This window comes from Rhea americana, unplaced genomic scaffold (genome assembly GCF_003343005.1).
Source record: "Rhea americana isolate MKP2758 unplaced genomic scaffold, rheAme1 scaffold_12, whole genome shotgun sequence".
Classification (NCBI taxonomy): Eukaryota; Metazoa; Chordata; class Aves; order Rheiformes; family Rheidae; genus Rhea; species Rhea americana.
The window spans coordinates 6282446-6300690 of NW_028185261.1; the positions used below are offsets into that span (position 1 = coordinate 6282446).

Here is an 18245-nt window from a genome sequence, read left to right on the forward strand (position 1 = left end):
TAAACACTCTAATTTGTATTAGGTAACCTGCATTTTTCGGAATATTCAAATTTTAGTCGTTGTGAAGCTTACGGTCATTCCGTCCTTAAAAGTTTAAGAAAGTATCTCAATTTTTTCTTACTTTTCAATAACTTAAAATTTTGGTTAATTTTTACATCCCTTGTGACTGCAAGTATTTAATGGCATAGAACTTTAAATATTTATACAGATAGATATATAGAAAGATATATAGATATATATAAAAGGAAGATGCTAACAATATGCATGCCATGAAACATAGTTCAGTTCCTATCGTAATTTTAATGTGTTATATTAAATAGAATGCTGAATGTGAGCTGAAGAGAAGAATTGTTATTAATGAGCGTCTTAACAGATGGTTGCTTAAAAGGAAGCTGTCTTAACACTTTAATTTTGTAACCAGAAAACGAATGAATCGACATTATCTGCTGTATGAGATTGACATCCCTGCTGCCTTTATATAGAACTAATTTCTTGAGCAAGCTGCATTTTTTTCATTATGTTAATGTACTTGGATTTATTTGGATTTTGAGTTCAAAATATTTTCATTTTTATTCTGAAGACTTTAGATTTTACTATGGTTGASAGTATTGTTTCATTAATGGATCCTTTTGTATTTAAAGTGGGAAAGGACTAAGATTTCTTATTATGTCTAATATGTTCAGAGACTTCAAAAGTAACAGAAGAGGCCTAAATGTGTTTGTCCCAATGCTATTTGAATCTGCTTTTTATATAAACTCTGTCAGAAATGTTTTGGCAACTAAACCTCCTAAAAGACACATCATGGAGCTGCAATTATTGTTGATACCGGTGAAGGAGAAGAAAGAAATTCATGTTTCTGAGTATGGGCAAGGCTCCTAGATGCCAGCTAATAGTGTAGAATAGAGAGGGAGTCAGGATCTGGAGACACCATTCCCTCCAAAGAAGCCTGTCTGCCACGGAGTGGGGACAGGAAGATGTACTGAAAGTGTCTTAGAGTGAAAGAACACAAAGTTTCTGGCTTATGTTGTATCTAGAGATACGACAGAGAGGACCTCTAGATAGCAGGACATTCAGAACCATGACAAGCAGACTTCCTTTTTTTCTTTTTTCTTTTCCTTTTTTTTTTTTTTTTTTTTTGTCCTCTCAATAAATTTTGCACTTGACTTTTTAAATCCCTCCTCAGCTCCATATCTTGTATGTCCTTTTTCACTGAAGTACTTTGTAAAACTATACTCTAAGGTCAAGAAAGCTTTTTGTATTGATTTCTATGACACTTGATGGGTATCTGTTACAGGATRTATGTGGAGTGACTTAATTTATTGGGGGATAGTCAGAAACATAACTTGGATTTCAAATATTCCCAGAATATTTTGTAAAAATGGGATTTCTTTGTTTCTTTTTAGGAAACCTGCATGTTGCAAAACTTTTTCTTAGTTTATCTCAGTTAACTAACTTTGCTGTGCATTTGGAATAGTAGTAAACCTCAAGGTRTATTTTAAGTATTTTACAGCATTTGGTTTGTATGCTTAATTTTTATAATCTGTGCCCCAAATTTTGGAGAAAGTATGCACAAAGGTGCTGTTTTGCAAATTTGACAGCTTTTTAAGTTGTTTAGTTCATTCACAGCTGTAAATATGTGAAGTTGTGTCAGTGTTTCCCATTCTGTTTTTTTATATTAGACAGTGAACAGTCAAAGGAGCGATGTTTTACTTTGTTTTTAGACTATTAAATACAACAAAGCTTATTTTTATGATTACTGATCGATTTTCATTGTTATGATAATACAAACAACACAGAAATCGAGTAGTTATAGTGAATTACTAAACATTGTCAGGCTCATTACTACAGCAAATAGCTGTTTGCTAATGATTAGTGAAGTCTGCAGCACTCTGAAATTTTATTTTGGTCTTTTGATAAYTACAGGTACTTATATTATCATTTCCCTAATATTGTTACTATTTAGTTGCTATGAACATTATTTATTTGAGCTTTATTATATTTTTTGCTTGGTATTGTTGACCAAGAAACAGGAGAGCTGTCTGTTAGTGTAGTTTGATAATTCTACATGTTGTAAAATGACTTTCTGTAGAATTGTATTCACTTTGTTCACATTCAAAATTACAACTTGTTTTAAAAACTTTCTGCCACAGCGTTTTACCAACGAGGATCACTTGGCTGTCCATAAACATAAACATGAGATGACACTGAAATTTGGTCCAGCTCGTAATGACAGTGTCATTGTAGCTGGTTAGTATATACTTTTATTAATAGTTTATTCAATTTTCTGCTGCAATGTGCATACATTTTGTGTATTTTCTTTACATAATGCATAGACTTCTGTCAACAGAGTATGAAAGGTTTTCTTTACTGTGTTTGACCACAACATGTGCTTAGTCAGTGTTTCCCTACATTAGTAACTTCTATTGGGATCTGAAGCCAATATTTTATACCTAAGTAACTTTTATTTGGGCTTGATATATAATGTTTTTTAAATCATCAATGCTTTAATAATTGATTACATTATGTAATAGTCTTTCACAAGAGAACACCCATTGCTAAAGACCATGCCTAATGTGATCTGTAACCAGACTAAAACATGTTTACAGCTTAATTATTCTTTTTTTTAATTCCTAGTACATGTAATGACATCAGAAGAATCAATCAGTAATAATTCTTAACTCTTTACATGGGRTAGTAGATTGACCTTTTATTTATTTTTTTTTTTTACTGTATTTCCACATCTGAATTCACAGTATTTTCTTGGTCAGTTATGGTGTTAACTCTTTTGTTTGTCTGGGATGAGAAGTAACCACTAATGGATAATTGCATTCTAACCGTGAAATTGTAGTTGGACTGTTTTTCAGTGGTGGAACAACCTAAACGGATCTCTCAAAGACTTTCAAAACTTCCTTTTCTCCAAGCAACTGATTTATAATGAAGAGTAGACAAATAAAACTTTGCTACTCTTAAGCTGACTATTGCGTGTTTTTAAAATACTAAATGTGATCCTCAGCAATTAAACCATAAATAGGTCACCTGTCAAAAAATCAGGTGTGTAAGAATAAAATCATGCCAGCATTCTCAGTGCATACACTGAAATGCAGTTACAAAATCAGTCAAAACCTCTCAGTTAAATTAGTAAGCTTGCATATAACACCAGTTATAAGATTTAAAATGCATTTGCTTTGTAGCACAACTGGATAGGACATGATTTCTAGTGAAACAAGGAGAATATGCATACAATCAAGAATTTTATAGAAAGACTCTTTTGAAACTGATTCTTACAATAGTCAGCGAGATACCAAAAGTTTCCAGCTTGCTTATATAAACATCTTAGGAGTCAACAGAGTTTTGTGTACTGTCTCACACTTTACTTTTAGAACTTCAGCACGCTTGAGAATAATTGTTACTGTTTTCATTATATGAGAGGGGAAAAAGCAAACTGTCAATGAGATGTAAAAGCAGTTTTCTCTCATGTTTGAATGAAGCTTAAAAAGTTTGAAAACRGAGCCTGTTTGTTCGCTGGAGTAGTATGCTGTCGTAGGCTAGGCACCTCCAGTCTCTGGATGCAGACAGAAGGAAAACTTTGAGGTCTTCCCAGTGCTGTGAGGGGCTTAGTGGTGCRTGAATTTCAATTACTCGTTTCCAGCAGGTGGAGTAACCCTTCGGGTTGACCTGCATGCAAGACAGAAAGGAGTATGCGTTTAGGACATAGACTTTTCAACCATATTATTTCTCTCTTTCTGTCTTATATCTGTTATTTGAAACAAGGATGTTTTCTACATAACCAAGATCAGAAATGAATGTCAACTTACAAAAACTAAACATATTCATGTGAATACCATATTATYTTTTTTTATATATATAAAAATAATAATAATAATAAAAAAAAGATAATCCTTCACATCTCCATCACAGCTTGCTTCCTGTCAATATCTATATCATGTTGACTGGATAAGAGTGAAGAGATAATTCTATCTAGAAAAGAGCAAATTTAGTGACAGGCTGATAGTAAAATTGTAGTGCAATACTATCACAATCATAGGATTTGGAGTTTATGACTCATGCCAGGGCATACTGAACTTTTCTGTGTCAAAGCACAAATCAGCATTCTTTCCACTGTAAAGTTCATTCATATTTTGAGTATGTTATTCTGAATATTATACATCATGAGAAAATCAACACAAAGCTGATAAGTATTGATTTTAAAGATTTCTTCCTTTAACTTCAAAATATGTATTTAATAAACAATTTGTAAGAAAACTGAATGTAGAAGCACCCCAAACAGCCACATATACTTAGGCTTTTCCATGCACTTTAGTTTTTTTGGAGAAAGTGAAGTAATTGAAGTCAATTGCAAGACAGCTTAAAATATTAATATTCACATTCATTTATTATAAATTTGTTTTAAATAAATAATGAACCTATTTATAAATCAACTTTGTGTAAACCAAATACAAGCTTCTTGAATTTATAGAGTTCTTTGGTATTTTAATCGTATTTTTAAAATAAAGGATAAACCTCACTTTAATCAGTTTTTTTTGACTATTTCTTAAAGAAAACCTGGGGCTTTTGTTTTAGTGAGTCGCTGATATTTAATCAAACAATTAATTAGCTTGATATGTTAATGCTATTTTCTTACCTTTTTTCTGAAAAAAATTGTAAGTTCATAAATTTTTTTAAAAACAAAATTATGTTTTTTTACCCTTCAGATCAGACACCAACACCAACTCGATTCTTGAAGAACTGTGAAGAAGTGGGGTTATTCAATGAACTAGCAAGTCCTTTTGAAAATGAATTTAAAAAAGCATCTGAAGATGACATTAAGAAAGTATGTTGACAGTATGGAAAATTTCCTTCTAACACTTTTTCTTCTCAGATCTTCCACTTTTTTGTATCAGAAAATTGTTTAAAAATCAGATTTTGATATCTGTATTGCTTTCTAAGCTATACCAATAATCATTGTCCAACTGCTTATATATATTGTACAGAGCGAAAACAAATTTAAGATCTTCTCTTCTGAAGATTGGTTTACCTGATTAATTTTACACAGTGAGCATTGTCTGATTGACTTAATTTTTTTTTAAGCTTCTGGTCTGTATCTGTTGAAGTTACTCATTAGTTTTAGTTTACTCATTATTAGTTTTGACAGAAATTTCATTAGGTCATGAATAAGCAAATTATCTGCAAAGTAATGAGTTCTTATAGAAAGAAATGCTTCTGCAAGAAAGCCATGTGAAAAGAGTAGTATATGAACACTGATTATTTTGAATAAATGTAATTTTAAGTATAGAGGTTATTTTTAGAATAAGCGGTAATGATGGTGAGACTTAAATCCCAACAAAATTTAGCAAAAGCTCCGACTTAAAGAAGTATCGATAACTTTATGATAATTATATTCAATTTCTCAGATAAGCAATGTTGAAATCACTTTTACCTAGAAATATATATTGATCACAACCCAATATCTACTTTATTTTTTTTTAACTACACAGATTGAAATTTAAGGAAAACTTGGAACAAATCTGTTTAACAATTCATATTTTCATGAGGAACTTCCCATTTGTTTAGATGTGGTTTCTTCTCTTTATTTTAGTACTTCCAGTTGCTACTGGTACATGCAAACAGTTCCATAAATAAAAAATTTTACGTAATGTACCCTTTGAGTAACTTTTGTCTTTGATTATCTGGTTAGCTGTCATAGATAATGATCAAAATTTTACTTGTATGTAAAGATTTTTTAGAATTGACATCCAGTTTTCTCCACATCAGTAAAGATTTCAGTAGACATAAATATGATGGATTATTATCCATTTCTGACAAAAGCTTGCACTTACTTTGTTCCCACAATTACTTCAGATAATGATTTTTATTAGTGCATATGCACTGTTTTTAAAATGATACATGTGATAATATTGATCCTGGATTTACTAATACCTAATTTTCTGGAGTAATTCACTGCTACCTTTGGAGGAGGTTACAGGTATCACAAAATATTTAACTTTTTTACAGTTTCTTTAATTGATATTCATTTTCCAAGCTGATCTCTGTGTTATGAGAAGAAACAGTCCTGCCGTATCTCTGGTTGTGTAGCATAGGTAAGCAATCATGGCAAGGGGTGGAAAAAATTACTGTAATAGCACACTTCCTAGTTTTTGATATTTTAGTCTTTTCTGTAGTGTGTCTCTGAAAAGAGATTCGAGTTTAACAATCTTCACTCTCCTTTAATAACGTGTTCAGTAGGAAAATTAGGAATTGAATTTTAAAAAGCGTATTGAAGAGTATAATGGAGGATAAGCTTTGAGGGACCTTTCTTCTAATGGTATTTGGCATAGCAGGCTAGGCAGCAGTATATGAGGCTTTCAGATCAATACCATTGGTTTAAATATATTTCTAACTTTATTTCTTTACAGCATTTTAGATGTCTTGTTTTTAAGCCTATGTATCAATATAAAATTTGCTTAAATATTTTGTTTTCTCAACAATTTCTTTGGCATTTTCAATAATCATTTGCTGTACTGAGTTTGAAATACTTTGTCCATAATAGCCTTCTTAATATGGAAATGAAGTTAGTATTTTGTGCTTTGTGAGATGTGATACAGTAATTTGTAGGAGGATAGTATCTTATTTTAAGTCTGACTTTTACATTTGAGTTTTAGTGCAATAGATGTTGGAGTGTGGCAACTGGATACTTAGTAGCACTTAGACATATATTCTRTATCCTTATTCTGGAGGGCAGTATGTATGAGGGGAAAATGTGTTAACTGTTCTACAGCATTTGCAGAATGATAACTTTGGGGGAAAGGTAGTAAGCTTGTGGAAACCTGAATGCCCTCCATAACAGGGTATGTGTTATGCTTAAGCTGTCAACCACATTTCTTCCTCAGCAATAGTCTTCATGTGACTCTCAGGAAAGGAGTRTTTTTAATGCTCAGAAAAAAAATATTTAGTCTGATACATTAAAGTTGCACGACAATGTATTGGTGAAGATTGGCATTCATGCAGCTACTGAAAAAATATACTTGATTACTAATGTGTTTGCTTCAAGATCTGCCAAACATCAGCACATCAGTGTTGTTATAAGGCTGATATTCCTCTTAGTTGTTTACAGTATTCTTAAGTTTTTTTTTTTAAGTGATTGAGTAGTTTTATTTTACACTGTTGCTTTTAGATGCCTCTAGATCTGTCTCCTCTTGCAACACCAATTATAAGAAATAAAATTGAAGAACCTTCTGTTGTGGAGACAACTCATCAAGATAGTCCTTTACCTCATCCAGAGTCTACTACCAATGATGAAAAGGTCAGAACTTTTTTTTTTCCTTCTTGGAATTCATTTTTCAAATCTTCTGATGATCTGTAAGTTTGTGTGTTGAGGTAGCTGCACTACTCAGCTGGTTGAAAGGAAAGGACTTGTAGTTAATTTCTTCAATTCTTTGTTTAACTTCGCTCACCACGAATATTTCTTTGAATCCCACAGGTTATTCTGTAAAGCTAGAACAGAAATCAGCTTTAATATTCCTTTTCTGTTGTGTTTTTTTTTTAATTAAATAAAAAGAGCTAGAAGGACTTTGTTCTGTTTTGTGCATCATGAAATAACACTCATGAAAAAGCACAAAAAAGTGCAGATTATTAAAAAAAAAAACAGCTTATGAAGTCTGAGTTTGACTCTTCATGTCTACATTTTGTGTTTATTGTACTTGACCCTACGTTGTTTTGTAGAACAACTGGTCTTGTGAAACGTACAGGAATGAATGGGCTGTCTTTAAAAGTTAAGTTTCAAATAATTTTGTTCCAAAAAGAATAGTCTTTATAGACTAGAGCAATGTATTTAGAAGTCATGATTCTGGACATTTGCTTTTTTTGTGTTTACTTGAGTATCATTGAAGAGTGGGTTCCTGAAGTGTTGTCTGTCACTAGAGGATGTTACTTTCAAATCAGTTTTAGAACTACTGTTCTACAGAAGAAATAAATAGTCTAATATTAATGATAAATTTTGTATGTGACTTGTGACTAGTAATGTTTTCATCACATGGACTTCTCTTGGAGAGCACAAAACCAAGCCAAATCAGTGAAATGTTTCYATTCCTAATTTTGGAATTAAAAATATTATGAGCAGAACATAATAAGCACTATGGTTTTTCTAGTCAGTCTTTTCTATGTGTATCATTAGTGGGCAACCTGCGTTTGAGGGACTTAGCTACCTTATTCTCCAAAATCAGTAGAACTTTTCTAGGATCACAAGTATGAAGGTAGCTTAAGAGGCTCCTAGCCCAACCTCCTGCTCAAAGCAGTGTCAGCTATGAGGTGAGACTGAGTTACTTGGGACTTTTCCCAGTCCGGTCTTGGAACCTTCAAGGACGGAGTCTGCAGTGTCTCTGGGCAAGATGTTCCAATGCCTGATTGTCTTCATGGTGAAAAGGTTTTTCTTTATAGCCACTCTGTACCTCTCTTGTTTCAACTTATACCTGTTGTTTCTGATCCTTCCAACATGTATCAGTGCGAGAAGAGTCTTAAGTGTGTGATAGAAAACAATAAGTGTAATAAAATTTCACTTTAAGCTCTATCTTTTGAACGCTTCACTGAGTTTTATAAGCTAGCAAAGATGAGTAATCGTAGGTAATCAAGGCAATGCTGAAATCAAAAATGTATATAATTAGTTTAAAAGAATATATGTAAAGAGCTGCTTTGATGAAGCAAATCATAGCCTAAATTTTAAATTTTCTTTATTTCATAGTTTACCAAGGCTCGTTTGTTTTTTTCCCTGTGAATACTTACTGTAAACAGTCTGATTTTGGCAGGAGATAATACTAGTCTTCTATTTTACAGTAGTGGTTCAATATCTCATTAGCATCATTACAAGTGAAAATTATTTCTAAATGCTTGGCAGTAGTTATAAACTTGTCTCATTCATGATGTAATTTCAGTGTTGTCACTGTATTAGTGCTGAAGTGAAAAGCTGCTGCTGCTTAATGCTGTTCTGATGTCTGATTGTAGAGACAAGCTGAGCAAGGATGAGGGTGCTGCTTGGAGTGTGCTGCTGCTGAATGTGGCCTGCAGAAGTTGAGAAATGTGAGCAGAGTGATGTTTTTTCAGTTAGATTTCTATATTCTCCTTCTATACATGTACTGAAGGAGGGAAAGTATTTTTTCAGGGCAYAGCTGGATTTAAAATGTATGCCACTGTAACCCTTTCGTTGGCTGATTATGTTTTAGTAGCCTGAAATGATTACAGCCTGTTAATGTATACGCAAAAATATTCTAATTTTCTTTACAGTTGTTGAAAGAATTTCTTAGAGGTTCTTTAAAATTATACTCAATTCTTCTTTTCCTTCTGAGAGAGTTCTCTTAGTTCCGTTAGGCTTCAGTAGGAGTTGAAATTCTGCTTGTAATGGACCAACATATCATTAGAAATAGAGGCTTTCAAACTTGAAATAATAAGCAAGTGAAACCCAATCTATTACTCGAGAACTTTCAAACACATAGTTTCTTAATAATATTTTTAAAAGTGACTGTCAACCAAGTTTCACAAGAAAGTTGTTCAGTCACTGCCAGATAGCTAATTCCCTGGTTAACTTAGTTATTTTAAAATCAATTGTTTTCTAACAGTAGTCATCAGTTAGTGGCAGTTGTGATCACATTTTTGTACAAACAAATGCAATTGTGACCACATTTTTGTATAAACAATTCCGTGAATTTACTGATAGCATGAGGAAGTTATTGCACGATGTTTGCTTTTATGTACAAAATACTTGCAAATATACATCTCCTGAAATAGCTTCCTCAAAAGAAAGTAACCATCATCTTCTGTAAAGTATTTTCCAAACTTCAATCTGTTTAATTTCAAGGATTAAAAGCTTAGTTGTGGAGGTCTTTTCAGTAAGTCTGTAGTATCTTTGAACAGACTTAAACTTTCTTGCAAAGGTAGGTACAGGTAAGATCACTTTGGCTTAATTTCGTGATTCTGCCAGTTCATCTCTCTTTTTCTTGTTCTTAAACAGAATATACCTATAAACTGTTTTGTTTTAGGCAAAATCTTGTTTCTAAAAGTACTTACTTTATGCTTAATAATAAGAGCAATTCTCTGGCTACCAAGTAGTATCTTCTATGAGACTGGTCTGTGGTTCTATTTTTATATGTTAATAAAGCATCAATTTCTTATAGCTCTGATACTTCTTAGATCTACAGCCTGTATTACTGCCACAGTAACTAGTATATGCATGTGTTCCGGAGTGTAACATAAAGCAGATTAGTCTGTTAATGTGTTACATTCCTTTAATGTTTGTGGATTGTTTCTGTATTTTTTTTAACAAAGTACAAATGTTTTGCTAAGTAAGGAAATAAGTATGGACATATGAGGCTTGTATGTTTTCAGAATTTTATAGATTCAGATTTTATTAGAAATTTGACCACTGATGAAATCTGTCTTCCACAGGGGTTACTTTGTGTAATAGCTGTAAATTTCCTCTTCCCTAGTAGGCAGTCAAGTCAGGGAGAGACCTAGGTTATAACAAATGTTTATTAGAATTATTAATTAAGCTATTGTTAATAATAACCAGTAAGTATTCAGTCGCTGCATTAACTTGCTCACTTGCTCTCACATACTTGCCTGGTTGGAGCAGCAGTTGGGAGGCCAACACCAGCTGTTTGCTCAGAAGTGAAGAGTTGTATTGACATGCCAATGCCTTCTAGTTAGGTGTTCAGAAACTTCCTCAAGGGGTCTGTTTTTTTCACCAGGTGCGTGTATAATCCTGTAGTCTTTGTCTGCATATAGCAGCCACTGTGTTCTTGGATGTGATCCAAGTTGTGCAGTATGCTGTGCTGCAAGTTTCTATTGCATGCTGGTGGCCTTGTACCATTAAGCTGATATTCTGAGTTTGAGTTATTGCAGATTCAACAGGACCATTAGTCTCTGGAGCTTGGAAGTTCTTGGGAGACTTTGACACACTACAACTCAACACATACTTCTCTCTTCAGCCTTGTGTATTCTGGTAACTGTTTCTCTATCCACATACACAGGTGCTTAAGAACATGCATACTCCTACAGGAGGGGCTTCTGCTACATCACTGTGGTTGAGAATGTACAAATGTCAGGTTAATTTATGCTTTTGTTTTAAAGCTATGCAGATGGATACATGGCTGCTGTTAACTAACTGACTTTTTCCTCTCTTTAGGGAAATTAGAATGAGTTTGTGTTGCTACTTATTTTGTGGGTGATGTTTAAAAAAAAAGTGACTATACATAAAAATATAAGAATACATAAATGATGCATATATTTTATAAATATGTATATATAACTTTCATAAAATCTATTTATATAAATTATACAGTGCATGTGCACACCAAATTTTACTGGTAGGCTGGGAGGCAAGAGGCAAATCTTACGTGATTCACGGCATCAAGCAGTAGAGTTAGCTTGACTGTCATATCTTTGTCAGAGCTTGGAGAGCAAAAGATTGAAGTCTTAATGCTGTCTTGAAAGTGTTGTCTGTGATAAGCCTGAAAGTGGGACTTTCTACTATTTTATACTTACCAATTGCTTAAGACTAGAGCACCACTACTGCAGGTCTGCAAGCTGTTGATGGTAGTCGTATTTTCTGTATGTGCAGTTTCTRGACTGTTGAGAGCCGGATAACTATTTAGGAGTGTGGTTGCCATGTCTGAAGATCTTTCAGGTGAAGGGAARAACAAGAAAATGAGCTCCTAGATCTGTGCTGCCACTGTTTGTGGCAGATGTGGGTGTTCTTTTGTCAGATCCCTAGAGCGAGAATGGACTTTTCTGGTGGCTATCACATCTGTAGTGGAAGACAAATAATAGTGGCAAGCAATAGGCAGGGAAAAGTGAAGTTGAAACCAGTAAGGAATCCTTCAGTACTAATTTCTGAATTAACCATTGCTAAAGTTAGGTTATCACATCAAGTATCCTCCCCTTATGTCTCTTTCCTCATTTCTCACAGTAAAGCACTTCAGTCTTCTCCATTTTCTCCATGCAGCCCTTCTCACAGATTAAGACCTTGGTAGCTCTTAGGCCAAAGTCTTTAATTGCACAGCTTTAATGTTGTCCTAAGAAGATGCCTTAGTCAACTCTTTCTACATTTTTTTTTGTCTCTGCATTTCTCTACTGTTGCTTTTCTTCCTTTGACTGAATACTCGTCCATAATTCTAAGTACTGTGGTTAAATATTATAACATATGTAACTACACTAGATTGATGAGTAAAGAAAAAATTCTTCACTCTCTTGATATAGTTCACTCTGTTATTCTCCTAAAGCTCTTGCTTGCTGTAAATAGGATCTTTTAAGTCGTTAGGGGAAAAAACAGAACAAACTTACTGACTCTGATGACGAATATAGCCTCTGGACTCTTCAGGAGAGCAAATTTCATCACCTAAAGTCCTTTTTTTTTTTTTTTTTTTTTTTCCCCCAAAGCCCACAATTTGCCAGGCCACTTACACTTAAATAAATGCACTCTGCTGAACGCTTTGGGATGAGCACAATGGACATATGAAAAGAAAAACAATCTGTAAGACAGCTAAGGCCCTACTACTTAAAGTTTTGTTGATGAATATTAAAACTTTACCCTTAATTCAAAGGAAATGACAGTCATTGTAGCCTATGTGACATGGTTACATGTTCTCTTGGTGAAGCACTCTTTGTTTAACAGTGGGACAGATTACGGCTGTACTAGTCTTAAGAGTGTAGTACTAGTCTTAAGAGTGTAGCTTTGTGTGCCATTGCTTGCTCTAGTCAGTGACAAAGGAATAGGTAACTTGGAAAAATCCTGTCTTAAGGTAAATCACAAGTAATACCTCACAATATGCAAGGTTCTTTGGGAAGAAAAACACTTCTTTCAATAAGGCGTTTTTAGGTTCTCATGAACTGTGAATGCAGGTATTATATTACAGTTCCTAATGTATTTGATTGCTAATCTAAGAATTGTAGTCAATTCTGTCTGCTGTTTACCTTCAACCAAGGAAATTTAATTTCCATGCTTAAATCATTTCTATTGCCTCAGGATACTTGAATATTTTGCAAAGCTATGAATGTAACACTCACTATTTTTTAACCTAATAGTGCTCTAGTTAATGGAGAAGTATGTACCTGAGAGRGAAATTTTTTGAAGAGAAAATGACTTTTTTTTCCTCCCTTTTTACTAATCAGTACACTGCTTCTGTTTCTGTTTTTTAAATCTGGAACAAAGGAAACTGAAATGAGTGTAAGGACACTATGACATCCTCTTATTCGGAGTAAGGGCAGCCCGCAGCATTGATGGTGCTGAAAGCACTGTGYGTTTCTTGGTTGACATAAAATCTTCATACCTAATCAAAACTCAAGTATTAGTAATTGCAGCCTTATAAGTTGAGCCAGAATTTGTTATAAAAACTAACATAAATGTCACTTGAACAATTTGGTTTTGATGGTTTAAATGATCAAAGATTTTTTTCTGAATTTTTTAAATTATGTAACTTACAACACTTGCATAGTGTTATAGGTATTCTGACTTGTCCCATTAAACTGTGTTCATTGCACAGTCTGAATTAATGGTCTATGATTGTATTTTACAAACTGATTGATCTTTGTTTTTCCCCAGGAAGTGTCACTGCAACAGACTGCACAGCCTACATCAACAATAGTTCGTCCAGCATCGCTACAAGTTCCTAATGTGCTGCTTACAAGTTCCGACTCAAGTGTTATTATTCAGCAGGCGATACCATCACCAACGTCTAGTACTGTTATTACCCAGGCTCCATCCTCTAACAGACCAATAGTGTAAGATACATAAATCTTAGTAAGCTGTTTTGTTACGGATTCTGAAAACAAGATTGTCTTGCTTATTGTGACTTACTGTTTCTATAATTAATGTTCAAATCTGAGATATTTTAGTGTAATGTGGCAGTGCAGCAGAAGTGAAATACACTGCTTTCATGATATTTAACATATAGTCCAATGTGCTCTGCATCACTGAATCTATATTTTTTTTCTAAATAAGTATTATGTTACAGCTGTAAAGATKCTTTTTTGAGAGTTAAGTTTTAGTCAGGGTTAAAATAAAATGTATTAAATTAATAAAATTAATAATGTACCAAACTTGTTCTCTTCTCTGTACAAAATTCTTTCTATACATTTCATTCCTTTTTCAGACCAGTTCCAGGTCCTTTTCCTCTGCTGTTACATCTTCCTAATGGACAAACTATGCCTGTTGCTATTCCTGCCTCAATCACAAATTCTAATGTGCATGTCCCTGCTGCAGTTCCAGTAAGTAAGCATGATGCTCTATTAATTTGAAAGTGCTACAGATTTGCTGAAATGCAGTATATATAGTTTTATAAGAACTTGRTAGATGTTTTAACTTCAGAGGATAGTGATGTCATATACTTTGTTGTATGATAACATACTCAGGTTTTCTTCATTTTTGTACTTTATCCGGTCAGCTTGTTAGACCTGTCACCATGGTGCCTAGTATCCCAGGGATCCCAGGGCCTTCCTCCCCACAGCCAGTGCAGTCTGAGGCTAAATTGGTAAGTGAAAACTCCATTATTTCTCTTGAAGAATGACTTGATAAATTAAATTCTATTGCTTTTTAAAGGACTTTAACTTATTTTTTAAATTTTGTTACAGTTTAAATTCTACAAGTACAAAATTTAATGAAAACAAAAATAATAGCTACGCATTCATTTTAGTTATTTCCAATGTATGTTAAKTCTGTTGCTAATGGTCATTCTGATCTTATTTTGTATTACTCTTTGAAGTGAATCAGAATTCTTTTTAACTCAACCCCTTGCTCCTTGTAGTGGAGGATAGGAACTAGTATTAGTTGGAGGAAAGAAGACTACTGTCATGTTAGCACTGAACTTCACCTTCAGAGAAGACTGTAGGAACAGGCTTTTTAGCAATRTTCTCAATTTCAATTGAACATAATCCATTTTGCAAGTCTTCTGTAACCAGATATGAATTATTGTTACACGTAGGAAGTTGTATGGTATGTGGGTAGTTCTGTTGCAGGGTGATAGGGGGAGGAAGAAATAGAGGGTAGGATTGAGATTACCTGGGAATATTGTGAGTAAAATAGACAGCTTTTTTTTTTTTTTTTTTTTTGAAGTAGCAGGGGGTAGGTGGAACTTCTCGAATGCTTGTTTTCTACAAGATTAGGTAGTTGCTTCTGGTTTTGCTGTTTTGTTTGTTCCAGCTATTCTAAAGCGATGGGAAATCTATTATTAAACAATAATTAACCCATTTATGTATTTGTAAGACGCTTCTGTAAACTGTTGTATAAAGTAATGTTCTTCTGACTTTTAAGTTGTATTGAAAAAGAATCAGAAACCTCTGCTACGTAAAATGCTTTTTCATACATCAATATTGATAGGTGAAATGAGAGGATTAAAGAATGTCGTATTTTTCAAGAAGGCTTTCTCATGGCATGAGTAAGTCAGCCTCATCGTTACAGAYGTTATGTATGGAGCTGCTAACTGACTGATGGGATGGTATTGAGGGGAGAATTGTGAATCCCCTTATCATCCTTTGATGTTTTGCTTCTCTTGACCTTAACCTGTGAACTTTCTTTTCTTACCTGTTTTTTCTGCCCAAATCACAATATAGTCAACAGTGAATCTAGGAACACTGATTATCCTGCTGTCTGGAGTAACAGAACTGCAGTAGAGTGGAAATACTATGGTCCACCACTACCGAAATCACTGTGAGGAGTCAGTCACCAGTGCACTGACTTTTTGTGATGCTGTGAGGTCATACTTCATTCTTCTGCTCTCTTCAGCATGATGATTTTTAAAAGAGTTCCTCTAGGAATAGGAAAAGGAATCTTCAGAGCTAGGAGAGTACAGGCATGAATTTATCTTATCTCTGGGAGAGAAGAATGTAAGAAAGTGAAAATGTGAAATGCAGAAATGGCACATTGCTTTGAATCAGGAGACTCATTCACTAAATTCTGCTGTGTGATCTTAAGAAGAAATTAATCCCAAATAATTTTGTTTAGTTGGGCAAGGAATTAGCTGCTTAAGCATATTTACTGAGTGATCTTTCTTTAGAATGTTTTATGTGGGGCAAAAATACGTGCATGCAGGGAAGATTGGATCTTGCGAAGAAAGTAGCTATCACTCAGATGCAAAGAAAAACGAAGATCGTTAGACTTAAATTTTAACAGTCTCATTAGTTTTCTCGTTAGAATTTAGCTAATAGGTGCACTTCAGTGATTGCTTATCTTTTTTTAAATGAAATTGTAGAAGGATATTTCAATATTTTTTTTCTTTCTTGTCTCCTAATATAAAGCGTGAGCAGAATTCAAGAATATCAGAATTATGTATATTTCTAATGCTCATTTACTTTTATATAGTGCCTATTCACAAAAATAAAAAGCTTAATTTCTTACCACTCTTATAGTAAAAGCAATTTAATGAGAAACTCTAATGTTTACAGAGAAAAGCCGACAGGAAGACTAACTAAACTGTGCTATGTGATGCGTTGTTGGCAGATATGCCATGGTTTATTAACTTTGAAGTTTCATTTAATTTTCAAAATTTAAGTCTTTGTGATGCCAGATCCTTTCATTCTGATGTCTCCTCCTGAAGAGCTATATTTGCTTGCAGTATATCAGATTCTACAAATATATGGCAATCGCACATATTTTTCATTTGTGTTCTTTGTTTAAGGCAACAGAAGACTTAGCTAATTTTCTTCATTAAAAGTTCCATTTTAAAGCTGAAATGCAAGCTACTATGTTTAATTAAATTTAATAAGTAAATATATATATTTTAAGTATTAACAGCAGGCTACAATCTGTAGATGTTAGCAGAACCTGGGAATACTTGGTAAGTTTTTTGTCTCTGATTTCATTCCTCATCTCTCACCTGTTTACAAAAGGCTGCTCTGTAGGTTTCATCCTTTTTCTTTAAGATGAAGGTGAGAACTCTATGACCTTTACAAAATCAAATCACAGATTGTAATTATTTTGTAATAGTTATGGAGTTTAAGTATTTAATATAGATTTGGGAAATTTAATTTGATTTTTATTAGTGCAAAAATAACTCTTCTGTTTTGATAAATAGCTATTATTTCCTTAAGAGTTTTATATACCAAGTTGCACATACAGCATCATATATTTCTTTATATACAACCCTGAGTGAGCTTTGATAAAAACAGACATTCTGGTTTTTAAAAGCTAAAGCTCAAAATAACTAGGAGAAGATCTGTTTGGTAATGGATATAGGATGCCTTTCTGTGACACTATAAAGTTTTACCTTCTGCGACCCTAGAAGCCTTAAAATCCTTTGTGGGAACTAATGTCTGGCATGCCAAATTAGCTTTATTTGTGAAGTTTCTAGAGAATGTAKTTGCTGAATGTTTTGGGTTTTTTCCACTATAGTCAACTTCTGGAAACTTCTTCAGTTCCTAAATATGCTCTTTTCAACATTGAGAATATTTTTAGCTTAGAGTTTTCTAGCTTCATTTTCATTTTGATTGATTGGGCAGCATTCTCTTTAATATACATTGTTTTGGCATCTCACTGCAGTATTGAGATGACACATCTGTGAGTGTTTATCTAGTCACAGCCAAAAGGATCATTTTGCATGGTTTCTTACCAAATAAAATATATTTTTAAATGATTTAATTTCAGTGCCTGAACCATTTCAGTGGAATATTTTTACCAGTGGAAGTCTGACAAAACAAATAAGCCAGCACCATGTATAATAATCAGAATCGTGCGTTTATTTCTATATCTGATAAAGCTTCCAGTCTGAAGTGCGAAACTCCTTCAGAATGAGAATTTTGATTACTCATGTAAAGAAAGTTACTGACATGTCAGTTCTAGAACTGTATTCTTTCTTTGCTGCAATGCTCTTTTCTCTGATCTACAGAAAAGTTGCATGATGCAAAATGGTCGCAAGAATTCTGTAGCGGGACAGCTGCATGTGAGAACAGGTTCACTGAGTTAGAGAGCAATAAAAAAAACAACTGGAAGAATAACMGCTGAGAGGAAAAAAAATAGAAACCATGTACTTCAATAAAATCAAATGCATTAACTCAGTTTTGTGATATTTGAGATGCTTAGAAGGTAGATGTAATAGCTGCAGTTAAAAAGAAAGGAAAACTTCCTCAATAAGGTAAGGACACATGGTTCTAAATATTTCGGAATTGCTTCTGATTTGTTTGGAAGAAGATCAGAAGTTGTATACTCTTCATATATCAATGAGCTACTCCAAGTTGTAAAACATCCTTTTTTTGAGTATGCAGATTGTGGA

General features: G+C 33.6%; 1 protein-coding gene across 2 annotated transcripts in view; it reads left to right on the forward strand.

The window, feature by feature from the left end:
* The first annotated feature begins 2153 nt into the window (after positions 1 to 2153).
* ATF2 (activating transcription factor 2) overlaps positions 2154 to 18245 on the forward strand; it is a 36856-nt gene continuing 20764 nt past the window's right edge. The window contains exons 1-6 of one of the 2 annotated variants that reach the window (XM_085322738.1): positions 2154 to 2247; positions 4713 to 4831; positions 7172 to 7300; positions 13586 to 13764; positions 14136 to 14250; positions 14427 to 14513. In XM_085322738.1, coding sequence (XP_085178864.1) covers positions 2199 to 2247; positions 4713 to 4831; positions 7172 to 7300; positions 13586 to 13764; positions 14136 to 14250; positions 14427 to 14513 — 678 coding nt within the window. In that variant the 5' untranslated portion in view covers positions 2154 to 2198. Of the gene's footprint in view, positions 2248 to 4712; positions 4832 to 6012; positions 6099 to 7171; positions 7301 to 13585; positions 13765 to 14135; positions 14251 to 14426; positions 14514 to 18245 lie in introns of those variants that run through there. The other variant, XM_085322744.1, reaches the window with a different exon arrangement.